This window comes from Sorex araneus, chromosome 5 (assembly GCF_027595985.1).
Source record: "Sorex araneus isolate mSorAra2 chromosome 5, mSorAra2.pri, whole genome shotgun sequence".
In the NCBI taxonomy this organism is placed as follows: Eukaryota; Metazoa; Chordata; class Mammalia; order Eulipotyphla; family Soricidae; genus Sorex; species Sorex araneus.
In genome coordinates, this window is record NC_073306.1 from 26338437 (window position 1) to 26364339 (window position 25903).

General features: G+C 46.1%; 2 protein-coding genes across 2 annotated transcripts in view; both read left to right on the plus strand.

The window, feature by feature from the left end:
- The window catches only part of AGBL4 (AGBL carboxypeptidase 4), a 1336770-nt gene that overhangs the window by 1108744 nt on the left and 202123 nt on the right, over window positions 1-25903 (plus strand). The gene's annotated exons all lie outside the window — the stretch shown is intronic.
- The window catches only part of BEND5 (BEN domain containing 5), a 49429-nt gene continuing 23664 nt past the window's right edge, over window positions 139-25903 (plus strand). The window contains exons 1-3 of the mRNA XM_004607152.3: window positions 139-793; window positions 15508-15641; window positions 18737-19121. Coding sequence (XP_004607209.1) covers window positions 568-793; window positions 15508-15641; window positions 18737-19121 — 745 coding nt within the window. The 5' untranslated portion in view covers window positions 139-567. The remainder of the gene's footprint in view (window positions 794-15507; window positions 15642-18736; window positions 19122-25903) is intronic.

Consider the following 25903-nt stretch of genomic DNA (forward strand, 5'->3'; position numbering starts at 1 on the left):
CTGCCCGCAAGTGCAGAGTTTACACTTTGGGATCCAGAGCAGACCGGCCCCCTGCGCCCTGCCTTGGCTCGCCCACTCCCTCCTATCCTTTGCACTGCCGTTTGGATGTGATGCAGTTTGTCTTGCGGCGCGAGCGTGGACGCCACATACCCCTCCCCGCGGCGTGACCCCGGGTCCATGCACCGCTTTCCCCTGCAGGGCTATTGTTGTTATTACTATTACTGGTCTCGCAGTGCCTTCTCGCTGCCCTTTCCCCTCCCTCCTCGAACCGCGCTCCGGCTGTGATTGCTCGGGTCTGACTTTGCGAGTGGCGGTGCGCCTCCAAACCCCCCTCATCCGCCCCCCGCCCCCCGGACCCCCCTCCCGCGCTTTTCCGCGCCCAGGCGAGAGCAGCCGATTGGCAGAGCGGTGCTTGCAGGAACAATAACAGTGGGGGGAGCGCGGGTCCGGGGAGCCGCCCCCGCCCCCGGCCGGGCCCGCGCCGCTCGCGCCCCCCGCCGGGTCCCCACCTCCGCGCCCGCCCCGCGGGCCGACCGGTGCGACCGGGGCCCGCCCCCGGCGCCCACCATGTACGCCTTTGTGCGGTTCCTGGAGGACAACGTCTGCTACGCGCTGCCCGTGTCGTGCGTGCGCGACTTCAGCCCCCGCTCGCGGCTGGATTTTGACAACCAGAAGGTGTACGCTGTGTACCGGGGCCCGGAGGAGCTGGGCGCCGAGCCCGAGAGCCCCCCGCGCGCCCCCCGCGACTGGGGCGCGCTGTTGCTCCACAAGGCCCAGATCCTGGCGCTGGCAGGTGAGAGAACGGGCCGGGAGGGACCCAGGGAGGAGGCCGGGCGCCGGGAAGGAGGGGGTCGAGGGGAGCCTTGGCTTCCTCCTCCCCTGCCAGCGGCTTCGCTTCGGGGGACGGGGTATTTGTTTAAAAAAAAAAAAAAGCCGGACCAGTTAAAAAAAAAAAAAAGAAAGAAACTCACGGTCCCCTTTGTCTCCCCTATTTCCCACCCCCGGACCCCCCCCCCCCCACCAACCTCCCCCGCGCTGACAGTCGGGCACCACCGCCCGGCTTCTGCACGCCTGGGCTGGGTCTGCTTCTTCTTGCTCCTTTACTTTCCCTTTCTCTCCCCTGCTGCGTGTCCCTCTGTATCTCTGGCTCTCACCTTTCCTGCACCTCCCGTTTCCTTGTCTGCTTAAGTTTCTCTCTCTGCCTCTCTCTCCTTCTAAAGCCCGAGGTCACTGCTGGGAGCCAGGCGGCAGAGTGGGTACTGTCAGAGACCCCTCCCTCACCCGGAGGGAGCTGTGGTGTCCTTGTCCCATCTGGTCCATCCCTGGACAGGATATGGACCCTGGGCGCTGCAGAGCCCTCCCTCTTTCTTGCCCCGCCTGGCTAGGTGGCAGGGGTGAAGAGTGGGTGGCCCCCAGCATCCCTCAGCCTCACACCCTGCAGAGTTCCCCAGAAGGTCTCCTGAGAGGACTGAGAACCAGGATAGAGATTCAGTTGGGCCAACACTCATCTCTCACTCAGCTTCCCCCCACCCTGAGGCTCAGGCAAGGCAGGTGGTCTGGCCCTCATTTGACAGAGGTGGATTGGAGGTGGGGTGGGGGGGCAGGACTAGAAAGCTGCCCTTCAGTCTTCCTCCCCAGGTGCTTTCTGCAGCACTGAGCTCCGTCCTTTGTAAAGGAGACAGTGAACCCTCTTTCCAGCTAGTTTTGGGAGGCTCAGTACAGACACAGAGGAAGAGAAAAGTATCTTTTCTGCTTTGGAAGCATTTAGAGGGTGTGTGTACCGGAGTCTGAGCAGTGGAGACCAGGGGTCAGAGACAGAAGGAAGATATTGATTCGTTGGTGCAGTCTCCAGACCTTTTCTCTTTTTCCCAAGTTCCTTCCCAAGAGCCTAAAAGATGAATCCAGCATGTAGCCAGTATGTATTTAAATTTGACAGATAAGGAAGCTCTGGCTCAAAACACAGAAACTCATGCCCAAGGTCCCATGGCAAGGTAGCAGTAGATTAGAGCTCTGATTTGGGACTTTTGTCTTCCACCAGTTTCCTTTGCTTCTGGAAATCAGGTTTGTAGGAGCTGAGGAATGAGGAACTAGAAATGATGAACATTTGGAGCCCTATTTGACTCTATTTAAACATCACCCCCCACCCCCAGCCTCCTAATAACGGACAAACTCCAGAGCACTAGGATGAGGCTCCATAGCAAAGGGGACACTTGGGGCCAGACAAAAAGAAGGAAGGAAACAAACAATGCATGTGGAGAATTTCCTTTGTAGCTACTTGGGTTTTATTTTGTTTGCTTGCTAGCATAGGCTTGAGTAAGTTACAACTAAGTTGTAACCTTAGCTTCCTGGCATCTAGAAGAAAAGACAGTTTGCTTCTTGAGGATTGTTTAGGAGGCCTAGATCTAGGAGAGCCTTTGGAGGTGTGTCTATGTGCATGTGTCTACATGTATGACTTCCTCTGTGTGTGTGTGTATGTGTGTGTATATGTGTAACACTTCAGGGGCTGCTTGGGTGGATGGCAGCACCCACTAACTCTTAAGACACATACACATGGTCAGAGACAGTGAATGTTGAACATATATGATGTTTATCTTTAAGTTGGAATGATAAGAAATCTCTGGAATCATTAAAACAAGAACCAAACAAACAAAAAGTCCAGACAACACCAAAGAATTAACAGAGAAACAGAGAAGTCCAACTTGGGTTTGTGCAAAGTGAGTGAAAAGGGCTTTGCCACACCTCTCTTTAGGTATTTTACCCCCCTTGGGAGGAGAAAGGGAGTAAAAAAGAAAAGAAACAATTAGACATTGGCTAGACCACGTTTTGCATTCCAGTCTGCTAGTTAATTTTTAAATTGGAGCTACTGCCCTGACTGCAGATTCCATGGGAAGGACCAGGTTAGTCTGGGAATTAGCTTGTCCTGTAAGAAAGAAATCTCCTGCGTCTCTTGAAACCTTTCACTTGAATCTATGTGTGAGATTTGCTTGCAGTGACTTTGTCATTAAAAGTTTCTCTTCTGCTATCTCTGAGGTATTAATACCTCTCAGATATTGCACCAAATATGAGGAAGTGACCTCTCCATGAGACTCTGAGATGACTTTCTAGTGGTGAATTAGTCATTAGACCCTCTATGGTGCTAACACCTTGATCAGAGGAAGTTCTTGGGTCACCTTACAGTTTGGGGTGTTAAGTATTTTACTGTACTGTTTATCCAGGGCAACCCAGAACTGTGCCCTGTAAATGCCAAAGCCACCTGCTGTGGGACTTTGCAATTCTCCAGCCCACAATGATTTACACCAAGGTTTAGGCAGGTCAGATCAAGTTAGGATTTCAATTTAAGGAACCAACCTATCCCCTCCCACCTTATGGATCATCTAGCTATGTACCTATGCATGGTCTCTGTAGAACTTCCTGTGACTCCCTGGGTAGAGATTGCCGCCATCACTATTTCCATTTTGTAGATGAGAACTCTGAGGCCCAGACACTTGCCTGCAGCTGCACGGCTAGAAGGGGCAAAACCAGGCTTGGAGCACGAATCTGCCAGTTCCTGCTGCCCTCCTGGTAATCTCCTTCGTAAAGTGGCTGATGGTTTTATTAGCCACACAGTGTGCTTTGAAGGAATGAATGCAAGTGGAGGATCTGTCCAGGAGACATAGATCCAGGCAAGTTTTCAGACCAGTGGATATATTTAGTTTGTGTATTTTCAACCCCATTTTCTACTTCCTCTTCCTCTGTTACCAATCTTTCTCCTCCAGAGTATACACCTTCCTCTTCTCCCTTGGGTTGTCATTTACCTGAAGTAGTCTTCTCTAAGGAGCACCCATTCTCCTGGCAGGAACCCCCTTAAAGACTCATCCAGGGACTCTCAGCTCTCACTGCTCTCGCACTTATTTGCCAAAGACGTTTTAAAAGTGAAAGTTATACCTTTGGAGGGCCTATCATGTCCCGCTGCAGCCTGACTGCCACTAAGGATTATGGCAATACATTCTGCTACCCAACTTCTCTAACATCTTTATCCTTTCCCCCTTAACTAAGCCTTTGTTCTGTTGCCAGTGACCACTGATTGATTTTCAATTAAAAAAAATAAGTCTTTTGTATCTGCTTATATTGGTACTTGGGTGAAATCATCCAGTACCTGTCTTTTTTTTCTTTCTGATTATTTTTCTCACATGATCCCTCCTAAGCTGCTTCTGTTTTGCAGAAAATGGCACAATTTAATTACTTTTAATAGCTAAATAGTATTCTGTTGTTCTAATGTATTCCCTCTTTTTTATCTGACAATCTGTTGATGGTTACTTCAGTTGCTTCCATATTTTTTTTCTATTGAAATGTTCCCGCAGTAATCATTGGGGCAAATATAACTTTCTTGTTAATGTTCTGGTATTCTTTGCATAGATACCCAGGATTTTGTGTGCGACATTTAATGGGACAAAACCAGATTCCTCTAAGCTCTATGCTGTCCTACCTAGGCACTTAGGCGGTGTTATTACTTGGGTGTGTTAAATTCCCCTTTATGCTTGGGTGTGCTGACTGTTCCCTTACTACTTCCTACATTCAGGCCAGTGCTGGAATCACCAGCAATCACCAGTGCACCAACACATCTTAAATCTTGGGGTTCTAATGCTAGACCATGAGGGGAGATTTGAGCTGGCTTTTCAGATCCTCTGTGGTGGGCTTCTGGAGAAGCAGAATCATGCTGAAGAAAGAGGCACCCTCTCAGGTAGTATATAGTCTGAGGGCTCAGCCTGTGTTCTAGCTAGAGACAAAGCCAGGAACTGGGGTGCAGTTCTAAATGGACTTTGCTATCTGTCTTTTAACTCTTTTCCTCCAACTTCCTGACTACTGTTTTCAGGCCTGCTCCAGCTCTTCCCTGTTTAGACCAGTAAGGCAGTCTTTAGATCGATCCCTTTCAGCAGTATTTTCCAAATTGCTGTTAGAATAACCTAAACCACACACACAGAAGACAACCGTCTTCTCTTTTATCATTGTTTAACTCACCACTCTCTAGAGTCCTCTGTCATTCCCCATAGCCCTCTGAAGGAAAACTTTAGCTCCTTAGACTGGTATTCATGCACTCACAGCCCCATTTTGCTTCTCCGTCCTCCTCCATGTTCCATTCTGCTCCTTGCCCATGCCATCTTGAGAGCACACCCTCTCTCCTTTGTGCTAGGCAACATAGATGAATCATGTCTCATATATTACTTGGGACCTGGCCCTTGTCCGTGGAACTCAGAAGACAGAGGGAAAGGAAGACAAATGACAGGTATTTGTGGTCCAACAACAAAGGACTGGTATAGAAGAGTGGACAGAAGACATCAGAGCCCCTTTCCTTGGGAGTGCTCCCTCTTCCAACCTCTCCGCAAGGGAGACTCCTTCCTCAAGGAGTTCTTTTTATTTTGTTTGGAGCTTGCTGATGGATCCTCAGCATTTCCTGTCTTGTTCTGGTGAGTTGCAAGTGTTACTATCTTCTTTCTAGATAATGAAACATTCCAGGATAGGGACCCAACTTTCCTTGTCTGTGTCTCTGTGGTGCCCAGCTTACAGACCATAAGTCCAGTCCTACTGGGAAGACAGGTGCGTTTATACTACTTGGGGAGAGAAGTAGTGAGAACACAAACTTATGTCACAACAACTTGTTTTTCAAAAGAAACTTCAGTGGGCCGTTGAGGTTTCATTCAGCTTCGTTCATCTGGAAAAAGTCAAAATTCTTTATCACTCCCTTGACCAAAAGAAACCCCATACTTGGAGGAAATAGCTTCCAAAGCCACGTTCTTTTTGCTTTGGTAATTTTAGCTCATTCAGGGCTCAGGTCCCAGCTTGGCATTGTTGGTCCAAATAGATCACTTGCTCCAAAATGCTTTGGAACGTCTACAAAGTTAGCAGCAAAGCAGGGGACTAGCCGATTTCATATGCAAAGATCACTGCATGTCATCAGTGGGAGACTGCCAGCAAAAAGATTTTTTAAAGCCAGTGAAACTTAAGTTTTGACATGTTCTGCTGATATACATTGGTAGCAAGGATTGGAACTTGCCTGCTGTCATCTGTTGCAGATTCTACTAAAATGTTAACCATTAAAGTACACTCTGCTGTGATTCCTCTTGTACAGGAATCATTTATTACAACTAAATAGTGTGCGCTACAGAGTACTTCAGAGTTCTGGTTCTTCGGATCAAAGGGAAAAAATGCCCCAGGCAAGCTGAGGTCTTGCTTTTTGTATGGTGTTTTGTTATTCAAGAACTCCTTTTTTTATTTTTATATTTTTAATTTTTAAAAACATACCAGAAAAGTGAAATTCCATTTTAGTTGTTGGGCTAGGGGAATAGAAGGCTGGAACGTGCCTGAAATTCACTAGGTCCAGTTTTGATACCTAGCAGCACATGGCACTCCCAGGTATAGTCCTGAGTGCCCCCAGCTCTGCTGGGATGGCCCTGATTGTCCCCCAGGACCAGCACAGCCAAGTACTGCCGGGAGTGGCCCCTGAGTCTCCTGAGCACAGCTTAGGAGGCTGCCCTAGAAATAACAAAAACAAAACAATTTTAGCTCTTTGATTCCAAAACAAGTTATTTTTCCACCATGACACCTGCTTTATCTTACATAAGCTTCAGGGGGGGTGGGGGTGGGAGAGGTGTATGTTCTTCTGCTTTAAAAAATACTTACCACAAGAACATACATATCCTTAGAGAATTTTTTCCTGAACTATTGTTGATAATGAATTTATTTATACCAGGTGGTCCCCTTTAAACTGGAGGGAAATGTAGGGTGAAAAATAGGCATTATGTTCTAACTTCCAGAATAATTTACTAAAGATTTATTATGACCTATGAGATTGCAAGTTTGGGGAATTTCTCCCCTACTTCCTATCCCTGTGTGACAGGGATTCTTATGGGTGCTAGCAGTGGGCTGTCTTTCTATAGATAGGATTTGTGAAGAAGTATGGGACAGTCCAGTCAAAAGTTTGATTTGGCTCCAAATGTGCCAATAGTCATGCCAGGTCTGAGATACATAAAGGTAGGAAACCCTGTGGGACTTGGGAACAGATTGGTTGTGTGATGTGTGTGATCATGATGTAGGGTTAGGGTTCCCAAGGGGAACTGTAGAAGAGTAGTTAGTTGAAAGGGAAGACAATGAACTTAGTTAAGATGTGTAGAATCATAGAGGCTCCTGGGACCTGTAATTTGATACACCTGAAAAATTAGGCCTAGGGCCCAAGGCTCAGGAAAGCAAGCAGAAATTTGACCAATGATACCAGCAGGAAGGTCCTAATGTAAGAAAGGCTGTTGTCAGTGGGAGACGGTGCAGAGTGAGAAGCATGCAGAACAGAACTCCAGAAACTCAGCTTCAAAGGGCACAGAACACAAGCGCCAGAGGGTTACTAGGAAGAAGTAGCCACAGATGGACTGAGGACCAAGTGTCAAGGAGATTTTGGTATCCTGAAATCCAAATGAAGAAGGAAGACTTTGCATCCCACACCATACCAGACCTGATTGTGTTTCTTTCAACCACACAAGTCTTTCTTCTTTGAGTGCACTGATGAGATTTAGGAGAGATCAGCTAAGAGTTAGAAAAGAAAGAGACTTATCATGGGGCCTGAGAGGTAGTATAGCACTTGTTCTTGCATGCAGCCGACCTTGGTTTGATTGCATAAGGTCCCCAGAGCCCACCAGGAGCGATTCCTGATTCCTCAGGAGTAAACTCTGATCCCTGCTGGGTGTGTTTCTATCCCAACCCCCCTCCCATCCCCCCTGAAAAAAGAAAGGAACTTAGTGTCTTGGTTATTTTCCATGCCTGAGTTCTCTCCACTGAAGGAGGGTTCTTCTTGTATCCAGACAGTTGAGTTGGGACCAGAGAGTGGAATTCATCTAGGCTGGTGGGAGCAACATAGTAACAGAAGACAGAGCTGAAGAATGCTGGAAAGGGCTTCCAGCATCCTGCTCAGCTCCCACTGCCAGAGGTGGCAAGCGATCAGGAATATTCTCTAATGGAAGCCTGCCCTTTGAGAGAATATGTGGTTAGCTGACCTTGAAGTCACTTAAGCATTGAGGAGAAAATGTTAGAGCATCGAAAGAAGGTAGACTTCGAAGTCAAACAGTCCTGGTGCAAATTATAACTCAGTTACAGACTATGTGACCTTAAGAAGACAGTACTTTTCTAAGTTCTTGCTCCTCTGGAACATGGAGATAAAAATCACCAGCCTGTCTACAATGCAAAATTCCTTCTACCAAGGAAATTTGCAAAAGTGTCTGGCACATAGTAGGCACCATAAATAGAAACAACTGTGAAAGACTGCAGTTGCCGAGAGCTGTAGGGAAGACAACTTGATTAGTAGTAGGTACCAATTTTTTTGTGGAAAAGAGTGTTTTTTAAAAAAATAAAATAAGTATATTTAAGAAACAGATACATTTGACTTAAAATGCTTTCTGGGGCTTGGCTTAAGTGTACACATTTTGTACACAGAAGGCTCATCATTTCGCCCCTAGTCTTGTTCCTCTATGAGCCTGCGTTGGGTATTGCCCGGCCGCAGTCTGGTGAAGCACATGAGAGGAGCCAGACAAATGAGCACCCAGAACCAGGTTCCCAGTCTTGACTGTGTCAAGGCCAGTCAGGTGGCAGGAGTGAGAGCACAGAAAACTGAAACCTGAAGACGAATTCCTTGTCTCCCTTTTTTGGATTGCCTCAGTAAGAAAGTCATTTCTTCAGACAAACTCTGCTGGAAGAATCAGACCCTGGACCACATTGAAGAGAGATCTGCAAGATCCTGTGGCTCACCACAGTTGCACAATTTAAGGGACTTGCTGAGGTTTTCTAGGTTAATCCCCAAATTTGATGGAAAAGAATACGTAAAGGAAGTGACTAGTCACCCATCTGTTGGCCCTACAGCCAGGCCTTGAACCAGTGACCCTGTTTTTCTTTGCTTCCAGAACAGGCAATTTTCAAACTTGGAAATTTTATCTGCCTTAGATTTTACAGAAATAAACGCCATAGGCCAGAGAATACAGTCTGCATGCCTTTTCTGTGACATGTCTGTTTTAAATGCAAACATAAGACTTTGTTGGATATCTATACAGATGAAAAACTTGAAACATGCATGCAAACATTTCTAAAACTAGGCAGCAATTTGCAAAACATTTTCTCTTTGGCCTTTGAGAACTTCATCCTAACTAATAAATCCATATGAAAATAAAGCTCTGATGTTTATTCCTTTAATTGTCCAGCAGGTTTATATGTAAAATTTGGGTCACAGGAGTGCTACCATTTTTAACGGTGCCCCACCAATTTACTTTTGAAGACAGACTTGCATTGATTCTCTTGTCACTTGTTTTCTAGAACTGTCTGCTTATTTTTCTTTCCCCTTACACGGGTTTCATGGGGTCTTTCATCTTCTCAGCCAAAATATCAAATTCTATATTTTTAAAGAGCAAATTTTAGGACTCGGAATGGGAGCCCTAGTTGGGAATTAGAATTCATGATCTTTATAAGCATGTAGTTCACGGGTTTGATATTAAGTCTTTTTTTTTTTTCAAGTATTCAGTTGAGTATCAGCGTGCACTCCCAGTGAAGTAGGTGAGGTCTTGGGGAGAAAAGCAGGTACATCAAAAGTGATGTTGACACATTCACCCTTTTACATTTGACGTACCTTTAGTTGAGAAAAGAACAAAAACTTGGTGAATTTTTTCCTGTACTTGCATGATAATTAAATAATGGCACCAGGGCCAAGTATCATGCACACATAAAAACCTGGCTCTGGTCTGTAATGGCGGCATGCCTGCCACAAGTCACTTCACTTGTACCTTCAGTTTCTGCTTCTGTAGAGTTATTGTAGGGAGTAAGTAGAGCGTTAGTAAATAGATTGGCACAGAGCTGGTATGTCATAGGTACTGATTCCATTTTTATTGAGTGAATGCTTGTTATTAGCTAGAGAAGAGGAAGAGATAGTTGGTGCCTGACTCCAGAGAGATAGTACAGGGCCTAAGACACTTGGCTTGCATACACCTGAACCTAGTTTGATTCCAGTACCCCTATAGTCTTCTAAAGACCAGGAGTGACCATCGAGCAAAGAGCTGGGAGTATACCCAGAGAGAGGGGTGGATGTGTCCCCCCATCCCTGCCCCAAAGCAGTAAGTTAGAATCAGTGAAGGCTGTCTCCTCAGAGGATACACATTCATTTTGTTTGCTCCAAAACTGCGAGTGTATCTTCAGCTTAGAGCAATTGCAAAAGTGGGTTAACCTGAGAGTTTTCTTCATCTTTCTGAGTCTTCTATTAGTTTCTTCAGTGATTTCTAAGAACTCAGAGCCAGAATCATATTCTAAGGCCAAATTGAAAGTGCTGATTGAATTTAGTTTCTGTCTTGAATGCTCCCTACTATCATTCACCTTCATTTATGTGACCAGTAAAGAGCAGTAGCTTCTTGTCACCCTGTGTTCAGCTGTGTTCTGTTTTCTCCTCGCACCTCATCCATCTTGCTCACCACTGCTGCATTCATCTTCCTAAAATGTCTCTTCCAACATGCTTCAGACTGTATCAGATACCTGCAGTTTGCTCTGCCCTCGGATAAAATCCAAACATATAGCCCTTAGCCCCATCACTGTTCTTTATTGAAAGTCTGTTTCAAGAAAGAAGCTGCACTTGATGCTTCACACTGTCTTTTAGAAAACGATTATCCTCACTGTTCAGATAATAGGTACAGTCTGGGACAGGTTAGCCTGCCCAGGTGTTCGCAGTTAGTGTGTAGTGAAGCCAGAATTCCAAATCAGGAGCAACTCATTTGAAAGTTGGGGCTATTTTTCATAGACACTGAGCCCCCCACACCCACCTAATCAGAAATTTCTTCCCCCTTTTATGGAGACACTCAGTGTTCAGAATTCTTCTGTGGACTAGACGTGGACAGGAGACTTCACCCTTAACTCAAAGTTAGGGCTTCAGAAGACCTGAAGACCGGAAGTTCACCCCATGGAAGTCAGCATTTCTCAAGAAGTCAACCCTTGCTTTCCAGGTGGCAGTTCTTGACACTTTACTAGATTGTAAGGACCAGAAAACATAGCACTCAATCTTGAGCAGGGTCGATGAAGTCACTGAGGGCAGAGAAAGGTAAATGGTGGATCTTCCTGCACCCTCTTTCAGAAAAGGCGGTTAAGGAGGAGACTGATGAGCCTGAAGATTCAGCCAAGCAGGAGTTAGCTTGGAAAGGGCTCTCAGGATACCCATGGCAAGTAGAAGAGCAGAGTCTAGGTGAGAAGAAATGTGATTGGAGGTCCTGCCTGTTGTGGCTCCTTTGCTGAACTCACTGCTGTCACCCCAGCCCGCCCTGTGCTGCTTATTGCTTATTCTATCCTTAAAAAAACAAAAAAAAACCTGCCTGAAAATCCTGAGTCCTGGCTCCAACTTGTTTGTATTTTATTCTGGTGATGGGAACTGCTTCCTGGATAGATGGGTCTGTTAAGGGATGAGGAGAAAGTGGTCTTCTACTTTAAACTTAGGGAATTTGGCTGACCTTATTATTGTAGTCATTAATTCCTTCAGCGCTTATTCTGGCTCTCCCTTACCCTTCACATCCAAGTGAGTGTAAAGTCATAGCTCATTGTTGTTTTATTTCACATTTCCCTAGTGAAGGATGATGTCGATCATCTTTTCCCACGTATTGATGTAGTCTTTTAAATAAATCTTTCATTAAACACTTTTGTTTGAGGAGTCCCTGTTTATGGACAAGTCTGTGATCTGGTCTCTGCCCTGAGGTTATTCACACTTCCAATGGGGAAGAGAGACTTCAGAATAGATCATTGCAATGTGGTAAGAAAATTGGCTTCCACAAAGCTCTGCGCAGTTTGTGAGGGAGGAGGAAAGAGTGAGCTATGGTCGAAGGGAGTTTATCAAGCAAACAAAGGAGGGAAGTATTGTAGTTCCACATGAGGGCATGTGGAGCCTTTAGGTATAGTTGTTGGGAGTGAGTCCTGCAGTCAGCACGTGGGTAGTGGCACACTCCTAAGTGCTTCCTTCCCAAGCAGTGGAAGCTGGGTAGGCGTCCATCTCAAAAAGCAAGTCTCTCTTGGTAGTCAGCAAACTGTGCTAATAAGCTCTGCCATCACTGTCTGCACAGGGTTCTGTGGTTTTCAGGGCATGTTTACTTAGCTGATTTGATCTCCACTTGAGTAGATGTTCTATCTGGACTTCCACAGTCAAGGGAAATGACTATCAACGACAAAGCAATTGTCTGCCTTCTCACACCTCCCAAGTGGCAGAACTGGATTTAGAATTCAGTTTTTGTAAGCCCTAGTTTTTTCCATACCTACAGGATATTACTCCCCCCTCCCCAACTCTTCATGATTTGGCATTTAAGGGTGTTTATTTTCTGATCCTTTAATCTCTTTACTTCCTTCCTCCCCTCCCTCTCTCCTTATAACCAAGCTGTTTTTTATGTGACCTTTCTAGTCTGAGTATTTTCCGAACCATCCCTTTTTTGGCTTCTTTCTTTTACCTTCTTATTATTCCAGGTTCTCACTCACCTTCAGTGGTTGTCCTTTCTTGAACTCTCACATTCTTAGTGTTAACTTACTCTGCTCAATTCCATAACATATAGATTTAATCATCTTCACAACACCCTAGTGATAAGAATAAAAATTATTTACTTCAAACCACAGATGGGGAAACAAACTCTGAGAAATAAAGTAAATTTAAACTGCCACCTCTTCTCAAAAGTTTGCCATGATTACTCTGAGTAAAATAGTGTCCCTTGCCCCAAACTGATTGAAGTTACCTTTGCCTTTTTCTGTCTCCCCAGGACTCAGGTAGATCCTGCTGTAAATTCCAATAACTGTTAAGCAGAGACATAGGTGGAAAGGCAATGGATCAAGTTTACACAAAATGACTTCTCACACATTTCATATTATAGCATTAGTTTCTGAATGACACGCATATTCTGATGTGCTGTCTGGAATGGCTGCTCCTCTCCTCTCTCTCTCAAGACTTTGTTGTTGTGTGCATGGTTGTGTGGACTTCACCTCTTGAGCCCCAGTTCCTTTATCTTTTGAAAGGGATAAATGAGGTGATCTGAGTATCATTGTCAGTTCAAATATGACCCAGTTATGTGCGTGTGAATGATGGCTACTTTCCATACCACATGACTCCGAATTAGAGGTTCCTAGAGCTCAGGGAGGCAGAACATGGCATTTCTGGTTTGGTGCTGCAAGTTCAGCCTTGGGCCTTAAACCTGCCCAATTATAGACTAGTTCAGGATCTTTGTTTGGAAGTGCTAAAAATCATTCTGCCTCTTTCTGTCCCTCTGTCTCTCCCTTTTCTCTCTTTTCCCTTCCTGTTTTTTTTTTTTTAACATGTGAAGGATGACACTCATCCACTCCATTTCAGGATGGGGACTTCATTTAGAGCCAGTTTTCTTAGACTTTACATTTTAACAGCTTACAGTCAGCAATATGATTTGTAAGAAAAAGTCTGTTGCTCTTTTAGGAAGTCCCAAGTCCCTCTTGTTCATCCCTGATTTCTGGGCTATGTCTTGTAGGTTCAAAGACTCACCAGTCCTTTCTTGTGAGAATACGGAAGCCAAGGATTGTTCCTTTAGAGGGGAAGTCATTTTTACTTCCTGTCATGGGGACATGATAACCAAGACCACCTCTTTCTTAGTTTTCTCAGCAGATCCTTTACAGACTCTGTGCCCTCTTTAAAGCATCTCTTTGTTTTTCAAATTGTTATCTTCATTCACCTTGTGCAAATAAAATTTTCCTCATCATGTTGATAATAATACTTTTAATATACCTCCTTCACTCAGGGCCTAGTGTTTTCCAGGCATTTTGTGGTACACTGTGGGGATTGTCACTGTCATTCCCACACCTTCCTAGATAGAGATGATGTGAGCTCAGCCAGCCTCAGACTCATGCCCAGTCCTTCTCACCTTGCCACAGAATTGCTGGGGTTCACACCAAGGTCTCTATGATGCTGGGGTCCCACCTCTGGTCTGCTGGTTCTCCATTACTAAAATCATTTGAAATGATCTGGCATTTCACTTCTTTCTGGAGTAGCTATGTGCCTGTAAGCTTTCTTCTCAGCTTTACTATCAGTTCTGAGAGAAGCCTGGCCTAGGAATGTGTGAAAACATGTCTGCTGTATATGTTCTCATGTTCTGCTCCCCTCGCCCCCCACCAAAGACCCTTGACTAAATCAACTCTCTGGGCATGTGAAACCCCCAGAGTTGAGTAATGTGTGCTTAGGATGTAGCAGTGAGAGCCTTGGAGGAGTATATGAACCATCCGTTCCCCAACACTCCTCTCAAGCCTGGGAAACAAGACCCCAAAGGACTTAACGCCCAAGGACCTACCACTGGGGCCACTTCCAGAACCGCTTCATTCTGCATCTGAACTCCTGGTTCAATTTTTACTTTTGCCCCTCCTGGGAGAGACAGAACTAGTAAAGTATGATATCCATTCATAAGGGGAGAAATCTTAATTTAGATTATTAAGCTCCGAGGGAGGAGAGAGTGGAGAGAAATAACATCCTTTTGTATTGGTGCAGCACTCAACAGGTTGTAGGTTCATAAGCACCAGGCAAGATGCCAGAGGTCGCCTTCACTCTCCTGACTTTGAGCTTCTTGTCAGTAAAATGAGGGAGTTGGACTGATTGGCCACAGAGACCCCTTCAATTCAGTCACTCTGTCATCTGATGCCTCTTTTTTTATTTTTAATTGGATCACCGTGAGGTACAGTTACAAAGCTTTCATGTTTGAGTTTCAGTCATACAATGATCGAACACATATCCCTCCACCAGTGTACATTTTCCACCACCAGTGTCCCCAGAATGCCCCCCACCATGCAACCCCTCCCCCTGCTTCTGGCAGACAATTTCCCCCATACTCTCTCTCTACTTTTGGGCATTATGGTTTGCAATACAGGTACTGAGAAGCTATCACCTTTGGTCCTTTATCTACTTTCAACACACATCTCCCATCTTGAACTATCCCTCCAACCAGATCTAATGCCTCTTGCTATCCGTTTTTCCCAACTGTCTGGGGCTGGGAGGCCCTGTCCTTCCAGTATGGTTTTGCCTTGTCAGCGCTGTCATCCTTTCATGCATATTGGTACCTAAGCTAGCAGAAATCCTCAGAGCTTTTCTGGGAAGTAACAAGGCTTAGAAAGGCCTCAGTCTTAGAGGGATTCGTGTGCTATTTTAGTGCAGATAGCAATCTATGGGCTATTCCAGTTCCAGGATTCTAGAATTCCATAAAAGGCCAACCTTTAAGGTGCACTTAAGGAAGCCCCAAAGCCAAATCACGGGACATTGTGTCAGTGTTTGGTCTTAGGCCCGGAACCTCAGAGACGCTGAGATTCATATCAGGATTCTCCCTGCCCAGGTGCCAGGGCCCCACAGGCAGGAGGGAGCAGGTCTGCACTCCATTGCTTTTCCCCTTTTTAACTGGTCTGGCTCAGTCATTCTTTAGCATTTGAGATTATGAGCATTTTGAACATTTTGATGCATATTGAATATTGTTTTCTTGATATGCATTTTAGAAGACAAATCTGATCTTGAAAACAGTGTGATGCAGAAGAAAATAAAAATACCCAAACTTTCTCTCAATCACGTAGAAGAAGATGGGGAGGTTAAAGATTATGGGGAAGAAGATTTACAGCTTAGACACATCAAGGTAACAAAATCTTTCCTTTTTTTCAGGAGGGGGGGGCTTGGGGGAATAGTTTTTGGTTTCTAACATAACTAAGGGATTCTGGTCAGACCCCGTCACCCCTGTTCCCTGCTGTCCAGGCTAAGTATGTTCGAATGGGGAGAGACTCAGGTTTGGTGAAACTTCCAGGGACTCCTGCCTTGGGCAGTGCCAGCTGCACTGTGCAACTCTCACACTCTCACAGTATTCCTGCTGCTGAAGCCACATGAAGATGCAGTTCTAGGCCACACCTCTTATCACTGTCACACTGCCCAAACAGGAAGAGTTCACTTATTAGGAAACAAGGTGCTCCAGGTTCACCGAACCCTGGGCTAGAAGAAGATTTTTGCATGAGGTGCTGTTTATTCTAATGTATGCATCTGGCAGACTCCTCCAGCTACTCCGTGAAAGTGTTGAAAATCTCATTCCACAGGCAAAATGGTTTTTGCTGTATAATGGCACCTCAAGAGGACGGAGGAGGGGCTGGAGAGATAGCACAGCGGGTAATGCATTTGCCTTACACAAAGCTGACCGGGTTTGATTCCCGGATTCCATATGGTCCCCAAAGCACCGCCAGAAATAATTCCTGAGTGCAAAGCCAGGAGTAACCCCTGTGCATTGCTGGGTGTGACCCAAAAAGCAAAAAAAAGAGGAAGGAGGAAAGAACAAGGATACATTCTACATTGAACATAGTGTAATCTGGAGGAGTCCTCCCAAGCAGTGCTCAGGGACCCCCAGGACCAGGATACAGTGCTACTCAGGTCCTGGAGTGTCATGGATCACCAGGTACACCCTGGCAGTTTCCAGAGGCCACCAGGGCCCCACCTGATGGTGCTTGCATCTCTTCGGGACTACACCTTCAGTGCAAGACAGTATCAGAGCTAAAACAAGGGTCCCGTGTGTGCATCCTGGACCCTGGTGCTGTGTGTCTCCACAGCCCTGAGCAGTTACAGATTTGTTGTCCCCTGCTATGAGCCTGGCTCTGAGAAGGTGCTTGGGGTCAAAATATGGCCCTGCCCTTGGAGGTCTCAGGATGTTGTGATGAGGACAGATAACCTGAAGTGTGCATTGCCATTTGATGAGTAGCTACAGATCAGCCTATAAATCTTGCTTAAACAAACAAAAATTGCACTGTAATTATATCAGAGGCTGTTAACATGTACCTGCATCATTTCAGCATCATTTTCCTATCCTCACCCTTACCCCCGTCCCCCATACTTTGGGAAACACTGATCTAAACTAGCAGTATTTTATCTGAGAGGATAAATGACATAGAATTTTGTCATCAGATTTTGACTCAGTCTCAGGATATGAAAGTCAAGTTTTTTTGAGATTCCCCCACCCCTCTTCAGGTTCCCCTTCCCCCAAAGAGCTTAAAACAGGCTTGGCCACTGTCAGAAATTCAGAAATGATGAAGTGAAACCAGTGACCCACATAAGTGATAATTAGTGCAGGCTTAGTGAGCACACACCAGAGGTAATTCTCAAACTGGGACTGCGCAGACCAAAGCTTGGGGACGAAGCTCACAAATGTAGTTCTTAATGTAGCTTGTAGAATGAGAAGCAGGGACTGTTTAGTCTCTACCGTAACTCGTTATAGTATTAGAGGTATCTTCAATGGTAGAAAATTGACCCATAAATGCCTCAGGCCAACCTTGGAAAAAATAAAAGTTTTCTTATGATTTCCAGAAATTTTCATAAGAATTGAACCAGGGCAAGTTAGCCTGGCTAAATAAGCTAAAGTAAGCTTTCTTTGTGTGACTCCAATGGCTTTGTCTGCTCAGGGAATTCTCAAGGCCGGTCTTCCTTTGTTTTTGATTTTAGCACCTGACACAGTTGTGTGGAATCTGGTGTCCTTAGTTGTCTGCACCTCCCACAAATCCTCCCAGTCAGGAGAGCTCCAAGTTCTCCAGCCAGCCTGGGTGAAGAATTCAATTGGCCTCATAACTCCCACACACCCTCAATGGCAGCTTTGTCCACTTGCACTGGAATTTCCTCAAGCAGCTTAAACCTCAAGCCCTGAGTACTCCTGGATGATTCTCATCTCAGTGAACTGTCCTCTCTGTATTCAGCTTGCTGAGCAGGGCCAAAGTCTAGGCTTGATTGGCAGATATGGGGGGAGGACTCCAGTGCTGGAAGTTAGGCTTTGCCTGTAATTCTGTGTGACCCTGAGTGTAGTCCTTCCCTTCTCCGGGCCTCTCTCTCCTCACCTGTAAAATGAGGGATTTAAAGACAAAGAACCTTCCACCATTAGAATTCTTTGTACTTAGTTAAGTACACGTTCCCAAACCCCTGCCAGTGCCAGCTCCGGAGAAACAGAAAATAAAATTCATTCTATTCTTGCCCAGGGTTACAGTAGATTAGAATTCTCAGTAACCATTCTTGAGGAAAAGGTTACTAGTGGAACGTTCCCCAGCCCGCCCCCCCCCACTCCCCAAACACACACACACACACACACACACACACACACACACACACACACCTCTTTTCGTGCCACACTTTGCTGTGCTTGGAGCTCACTCCTAGCTCTGCACTAGTGATGCTCAGACTCTGGGTTGGCCATGTGCAAGGCAGGCGCCCTCCCCACTGCATTCTCTCTAGCTCTCCCCCTCTTTTGAAATGTGTTTCTGTTGTGGAAGACTCTGAGCAGTGACTCCCCTAGCAACACTTGGTTTGATTTCTCCTGGATTTTTCCATACGTATAACTTGAGGCCAAGACCCCCACCCCAGTCTGCAACCCCTGGGCAACTCACTGCCCAGGTTCTGTGGAGGACTTAAGGAGGGGCATCCAGGAATAGCAGATATCTAACAAGCAGCAAAGTGATAGCGCAGGGAAATGCTGGCCTGGGAGACCAGAAGCCTGGTTCTGACTCCCACTGATGGACAAACCCCTTCTTCACGCTGGACCACTGTTTCCTTATTTGTAACATGAAGGGTTTTGACTGAGTGTTTGCACACATTTTTCCAAGCACTGACATTCTGTGGTTCTGTGATTCTAGGATTGTCTGGGGAAATATTGAGCCGCAGTCCAAGAAAGTCCCAGCTGCCCTTGCCTGAACTGATTCTCGTTGTCCTACACAGAGACCGGAGGGGCGGAAGCCGAGCGAAGTGGCGCACAAGAGTATCGAGGCCGTGGTGGCCCGGCTGGAGAAGCAGAACGGCCTGAGCCTGTGCCACAGTACGTGTCCGGAAGAGGTCTTTGTGGAGGCCTCACCGGGCACGGAGGACATGGACAGTCTGGAGGAGGCCGTGGTGCCCCGGGCTCTGTACGAGGAACTGCTGCGCAACTACCAGCAGCAGCAAGAAGAAATGCGCCACCTCCAGCAGGAGCTGGAGCGGACTCGGAGGCAGCTGGTGCAGCAGGCCAAGAAGCTCAAGGAGTATGGGGCGCTCGTGTCGGAAATGAAGGAGCTGCGCGACCTCAATCGAAGGCTGCAGGATGTGCTGCTCCTGAGGCTTGGCAGTGGTGAGTGCCCAGCAGGCTGCAGACCACTCTTGGGGGGTCTGTCCCCCAGAGCGGGCAGGGGAGAGGCAGACGATGGGTGCCAGAGGCCACGGTAGAGCAGGTGTGACTGTGACTCTCAGGCATGACTAAGGTGGAGTATAACAGAGCTTTTGCAGCCCCCTTCCCTTTCTAGAACACAGTGGGGAACACTGGGAAATGTGGGTTAGAGAACAGGAGCCGGCAGAGAACAGAACACTTAGAGGGAGCCTCAGGCAGCCTGGCTAGTACAGGGTCGTGATAGAAAACTCTGCGGGGAGGTTTCCCATGAGACAACTAAATGTGATCCTCAATAAGTGGATTCCGCGAAGTCAGCAAGGGATGAATGCTTTGGGAGGGGCGTGGATGAAATGATAGGTGAGTTCAAAGGATGCAGACAAGTTACTCTGTAACTGAGGGAGACATCAGGGAGGAGGTAGACCTTGAACTGGGCCCCGATGGGTGGGCAAGAGAAGCAGTTCAAGGGCAGCCATGAGCGAGCACAGGAAAACAGCGGGGGCACCCAAACCAGGCGTGCTGCAGGTGGAGCTGGAGGACAGGCCCCTTTGATTGAGGGCCTCGAACAGCCCGCGGGCCTGGGCTTGTTTTGTAGAGATGAGAAAACTAAAAAGCTTTGGAGCCGAGAGGCAGCCGACCGCGGGCATACAAAGATGTAGAAAATTCTGTTTGCTTAAAGAACTACATAGAACAAGTATCACATCAGCTTTTAGCGAACCCACGTTTTAGGTGTTCTCATCTAATGTTGTTTAGAAGCAGGAATCAGGGAATGTCTGAAAGACAGTTGTCTGGCAAACCGGGCGAAATGACTGCTTATCAAGAGAGGAAAAGGCAGAATCTGTCTTTGTCCAGAACTGGGGAAACCATCAGCCTGCCAGTGTGGAAGAAATCAGTGTGACACAGCCCATTGTGCCATGGCCCCAGAACATGCGTTAGTAATTCTGAGCTGCCTGCAAAAATGGGAAGGAGTCAGGGCTGGAGTGATAACCACAGTGGGTAGGGCATTTGCCTTGCACGTGGCTGACCCGGGTTCGATTTTCAGCATCCTATATGGTCCCCTGAGCACCGCCAGGAGTGTTCTTAGGTGCAGAGCCAGGAGTAACCCCTGTGCATCTTCAGGTGTGACCCAAAAAAGCAAAAAAAAAAAAAAATGGGAAGGAGTCTTACCCAAAAGCACATATTCTGGCCCCATAGTTTAAATTAAGTATAACTTTGTACTCAGGAAGGGAATTTTTTGTTTTTGAAATAACAGGTAAAGCTTTATTTCTCTTTGATGTGGAGAGAAATGTACTTTTACCCACTTAACTGCTGGTACCGTTCATTTTTTTTAGAGTATGTTCCTACGCAGAGTCTCAATGGAGTGCCCCTGGGAATTACCCAGAACCCTTTTGCTTCCCTAGTGACTAAGACAGGGGATTCCCATGCCTTAGGACCTCCCCGCACACTTGGGGAAGCAGAGGCCCTTGCTTGGTCCCCTGGTACCTGGCTGGTGATCACCTGTGGAGGAACACAGAGACAGAAGAAGTCATTGGCGGATGTGCATATTTAAGAGGTCATTAAAAATCTTTATCTAAACTCTCAGAGAGAAATCCCAAATAGATAAAACTGTGAAAGTTGCGCTCATCTTGAAGTAGGGGTCAGAGATAGGAGAAAATGAACTTCCAGAGGAAAGGTGTGTCTTGGTCTTCAAATGAATGACTTTTATTTTAATTGCACTCTGTTGTTGGGCCTCTTCTAGAATTTTGGCAAGGAGGAGGTGATCACAAAGCCCACAAATACTCTTTATGGCAAATAATAAAATATGTTGCTATTTTAGTTACTGGAGAAACTGCCTGCTTTGTATGATTAGGGACTGGGTTTAAACTCCAGAAGCACTCCTAAACCTCTCGAGTACTGAGACACTACACATTTTGCATAAAAGTGCTTTTTCCTTAGTTTGAAAACACTGAGACAAATTAGTCCCCAGTAGCAGTTTCTGTGTCTTGCTCTTTCTGAGCTCTCTTGTCCCAAAGGCCTGGAATATCATCCTAAGGGCAAGTAGCCTTTGTAATCATCATCATCCTAGTCATATGGACCAGACATAAATCTGCTCAACCATAACTAGACACGGTTCACCTCATGCAGTCAGCCTCAACATTCCCTCTTCCTTGATCTGTGAAAGCTTAGAAAAATTTGAATAGTATGTTGGAAAACGATAATGCACCAAGATTTAGGAAAAAGCCACAGGAATATAATTAAAGTCTCTACCTTAAGCGGAAGTGGTATATTTTCATGCTATAGTCTGACCTAATCTTTGGAAATATGCAAACCTGACTTAAACCACAACTCAGTCCTTTCCCAACTCTGTAGTTTGGGGAACCAGATTCCCTCTCTCCCTTCCCTTGTTTTCTTTTCTGCTCCCTTTCTTCAATAAATATTTACTAGTCTCCTGCTGTGTGCCAGGCATTTTGCCTAGTAGTAAGCATATGAATGATATAGTTAAAACAGTGCCCTTGACCGCTGCATTCAGGGAACACAAAGCTTGATGAGGGAGACAGCCACTAACAGAACAGGCAGCAGCACCGTGCATAAACAAATATGCCACTCCACGGACAAAAGCAGGGAGCAGAAAGCACCACATGAATTTGGCAGGTGGCAGGGTGGTGAGGACTGTCCAGGAAGGGTTTTCCAGGAGGAAGTGACTTCTAATCTTGGGCCTGAAAGATGAGTTTTTGCAGGAGTTAGTGGATAAAGAAGAGAGGTGCTTGCCAGCTAAGCTGACCTATCTCTGAATATTGTCATTCTCCAAATGTGTAATTGGAAGGTGCATTCTCCTAACAACTTGTGACAGCATTAGGCCTGGATCCTGCTTATGACCAGTTACTGTTTGCTTAAAGAGTGAACTAAGATAGACTATTTCATTTTTAAGTTTTACCCCCTCCCCCTACACACAGTAATTGGCCAGTTGGACTTTTGCAGGTTAAGGTATTTCCCTGCCTCGCAGGGTCTTTTGCTTTATTATAAATCAGTTAACAAATAGTAACCATATATTTTCTGAGTCTAGGAATTTGGGGAGATAGAAGACTAAAACATTGTAATTGAGGGTCATTGATGGAGGTAATGATACTTGTGACTGTCATTAAAATGCAGTGTAATGAGTTCTGGGAGAGGGGCTACATTTGAGGGTAAGACTCTTTCTTGGTAAGTTTGGAAAGCACCCCACCCCTCAATCCCAACTGAAGTCATTCCTATTATGTCCATATCACTGAAAAACTTGAAACAAGACCAAGATCAGTCAGAAGTAGCCAGAAAGACCCTATTTGAGTCTCACATCCACTGTGAACACATCCTGTCTGGAAGATCTCTCAGCCAGGCTCCGCATTGCTCTTATCTTATGTATTTGCACCTATCTGCCTTGCACAGGGGGCCAGTTCAAAGGCCTTTGTATGTTGAATTATCCACACTATAATGGCCAAGTGGGAGAGCCTGGCAAGCTCCCATGGCAGATTCATATGCCAAAACCAGTAACAATGATGGGTCTCATTCCCCTGACCCTGACCCAGTGCGGCATCGCTGGGAAGGACGAGTGAAGAGAGGCTTCTAAAATCTCAGGGCTAGGACGAATGGAGACATTACTGAGACCACTCGAGAAAAATCAACCATCAGTGGGATGGTGATGATGATGATGATGATGAAGATGATGATGATGATGATGATGATGATGATGATGATGATGATGATGATGATGATGATGATGATGATGGCCAAATAGGCAAAGTCAGAGAGAAGAGGTACCAACAGGGCAGGAGGTGCCCACCTTAAAGGGAAGTTTCCCCATCTGGAAGAATCGTTGCCAGCTGCCCTGGCCTTTGGGTCAAAGCGGGGAACAGATAGTTGGAAGGAACCCAGCCTCTTGGGCAGGATGGGAACCCTTGGCGGTGAGCAGGCTCTCATAAAGGCCAAGTGTTGCAGTGATAGGCTTTGTGGAAGTCAGAAGCAGGACTGGCCAGCAACAGGCTGGAATTCGATGTTTGAGACCACTGGATGGCATCCTTTTGCATTTGTGCCTTGACTTCATTCTTCCCTTTCATTCCACAAATAACACAAGGTGGATTCAACAGGAGCAGTTGTTGAGAACATAGAGTCTTGGAGTTGTAAAGGAGCTTAGAGAGAATAGAGAACAGTCTTTCCCAAAGTAAGTAATCCACCCTGTGAAGTGGCAGGGTGGGGAGTGGGCCAGTAGTATCCTTGAGTGCAATTGTGGGGTGCTTTCTGTTCTCTTGAATAAGGTAGATTTCCAGACAGGCACAAGAGTTTTCTCTTCTGAAAAGGGGGTAGTATGCCAAATAAGCTTAGGGCCTCTGATACAGATTTTCACCCTTGTGCTGCTGATGAGAAAACAAGCCTAGCAAATGTCATTGGTATGTTGTAGGGATCTTGGGATATGTGGTCCTTCTTGCTTCTCACAGGGCCCTCCCTTACCAGGGCCTTCCTGAGTCACCGGACTTGACTGTCATCACCCCCATCCTCACTGCAAGGAACCTTCCCTCTGAAAAACAGAGCCTTCCTTTTCTGTGATTTTAGCATGAGCCACAGTTCTCTCAGAACGGAAGGAACTTCACTCTTCTGTCCAGAGAATCTCTTCTCTCTGGGCCTTGTAACAGGGTCAGAATTAAGAGTCAGCCGTCTCCTGAGTAGCATATTGTGTGTTCAGTGCTTTTCTTTTTTTTTTCTTTCCTGCCCTTCTTTCTCTGCCCTCTCCTAAAGAAGCAAGTGCTGAGGATAAAAAAAGCATGGAGATATTCTAATCTATGAAGCCCAGATGTGGGTATATATTCATGGCTTTATTCTTTCACTTATTCAGCATTGAGAGTGCTAAAACCATGCTAAAAGAAAAGTAGAAATGAACAAGGCAGTCTCCTTTTAAAATACTCACAAAGTCGGACCTTAGAATAGTGTTCATTAAACTGGGGCCTGACAGAGTCCCCTAAGGAATGAGGAGTGCAGAACAGGAGAGAGGCAGTTGCAAGGTTGAGCTCCAGTGAAAGAAAAGAGCAGAGGGTTTCTCTGTTTCTCTTTGGCTAGATCACCTGTCCCTAGTGGCCAAAGACTGAGGCTTGTGTAGCCTTAGTCCTTGGTAACTCTGTAAGTGCTGCTGAGATAGTTGGTTTTGATATAACTTTGGTATAATTCTTTAACGATCATGTGAGTAAGACATTGAATGGCTCTGTAGGGGCATTTAGAGACCCAGATGCAAGCCCTGACTTCAAGCTGCACACATGGAGTGGATGGGAGCTCACACATGGACACATCTGGACACACGCAGAACAACATGACATCTGGGTAGTCAGTGCAGGAGGGAACCCTGACATGGTTTTCTGCAATGGTTTTAGACTCTGCATGTGTTTTGACAGGGATGCAGGCAGGAAAGATGAATCCTAATGTATGAGGCATCAATAAAAATATTAACAAATACACATGTAGAGAGCACTTTCTAGGCTTTAAAGCACGTTGACATTGGACTATTCCAGTTCCCTTGTTGAAAGACTAGGCAAGGGAACTGGAAAGACTATCGCCCGCCATTAGACAGAGGGTAATGTAAAAAGGAAGAGATTACTATCCCCGTTGGCTAGATCACAAGCTGGTTGGATTTTTTGAAAAGGGAGAAAGCCATTGTGTCCTGCAAAGCTCCCTTGGCTTTTGAGAGCAGGGTTTCCAGCACCTGTGTTCCCCTCTGGGCTTGTGCCCTGTGTTCTTTCCAAGGTCCCTTAAAATATCAGCTTTGATCTTGAAAATTCTTTGTGGTCTGAGCTGGATTCTTGAAGCACAGGTCTCTGAGGTTACCTTTGAAAAAGCAGCTGATGTCAGCCAGATGCCTCCTAGCTCTCCCCACTACTGAAGACAACCTGGGCTTTTGCCCCAGATATTTTTTGGTTTTAACTCTCAGCTCTGTAACTGATACAACTTCTGGCAAATGATTGAACACTCACCAACCTCTGTTTTCTCCTCTGTCAAATGGATATCTTAATGCCTACTGCCTAGGGGACAGAGAGCCCACTCCATCATGAAGACCTGGCATTGGTCTTCAGATTAAAAATACAGGGGAGGGGGGAATGGAGTGGGGGAGCTTCGGATGTGCGATCTGATTTCATTACCTTGGACTTCTAAACTTGGGAGGAAGAAGGCGCAGTGGTTTCACAGTGGAGGTGGAGTCGGGGAGAGTGCCAGCCTGTTCCTAAGGCACTGGAATAAAGAGATTTGTGTAGACCTCTGCTGGGGGGCTGGCCAGCAAGTGCTCCTTGGGCAGAATAGCCCACTGGCTGCCCCTGAGATGGTGTTTCAAGGATGTGACATCTGGCACACTCACTTTCCCGGAGCACAGCATGTGCTATCTCTTTTTTTTTTTTTTCCTAGAGGAGGGTGTCTCCAAAGTAGTCTTCAAGGGGATCCCATGGCCACCTCTGCTGATACTTGGCCCAGTGCTTCTAGTGCTCAGCAGTGCTGGGAGCACTAATGCCAGCTCCAGGGACCACTTGATGCTGGGAATGGAGCCTGGCGCTGCTACATGCCAGGCATGCATTCCAGCCCTTTGAATTTTCTCCCAGTCCTCTTGTCTGGCCTGTCTTAAATTTGATTCAGTGCTATGGCTCCTAGTTCCTCTTCCTCTCATTCAGAAATTATATTTGAATTTTCCTTTAAACAACTATGCCTGGGTTATATCTCGGGCTCACTGATCTCTCATCTCTTTCTTCCTCATTTACTTTTACATC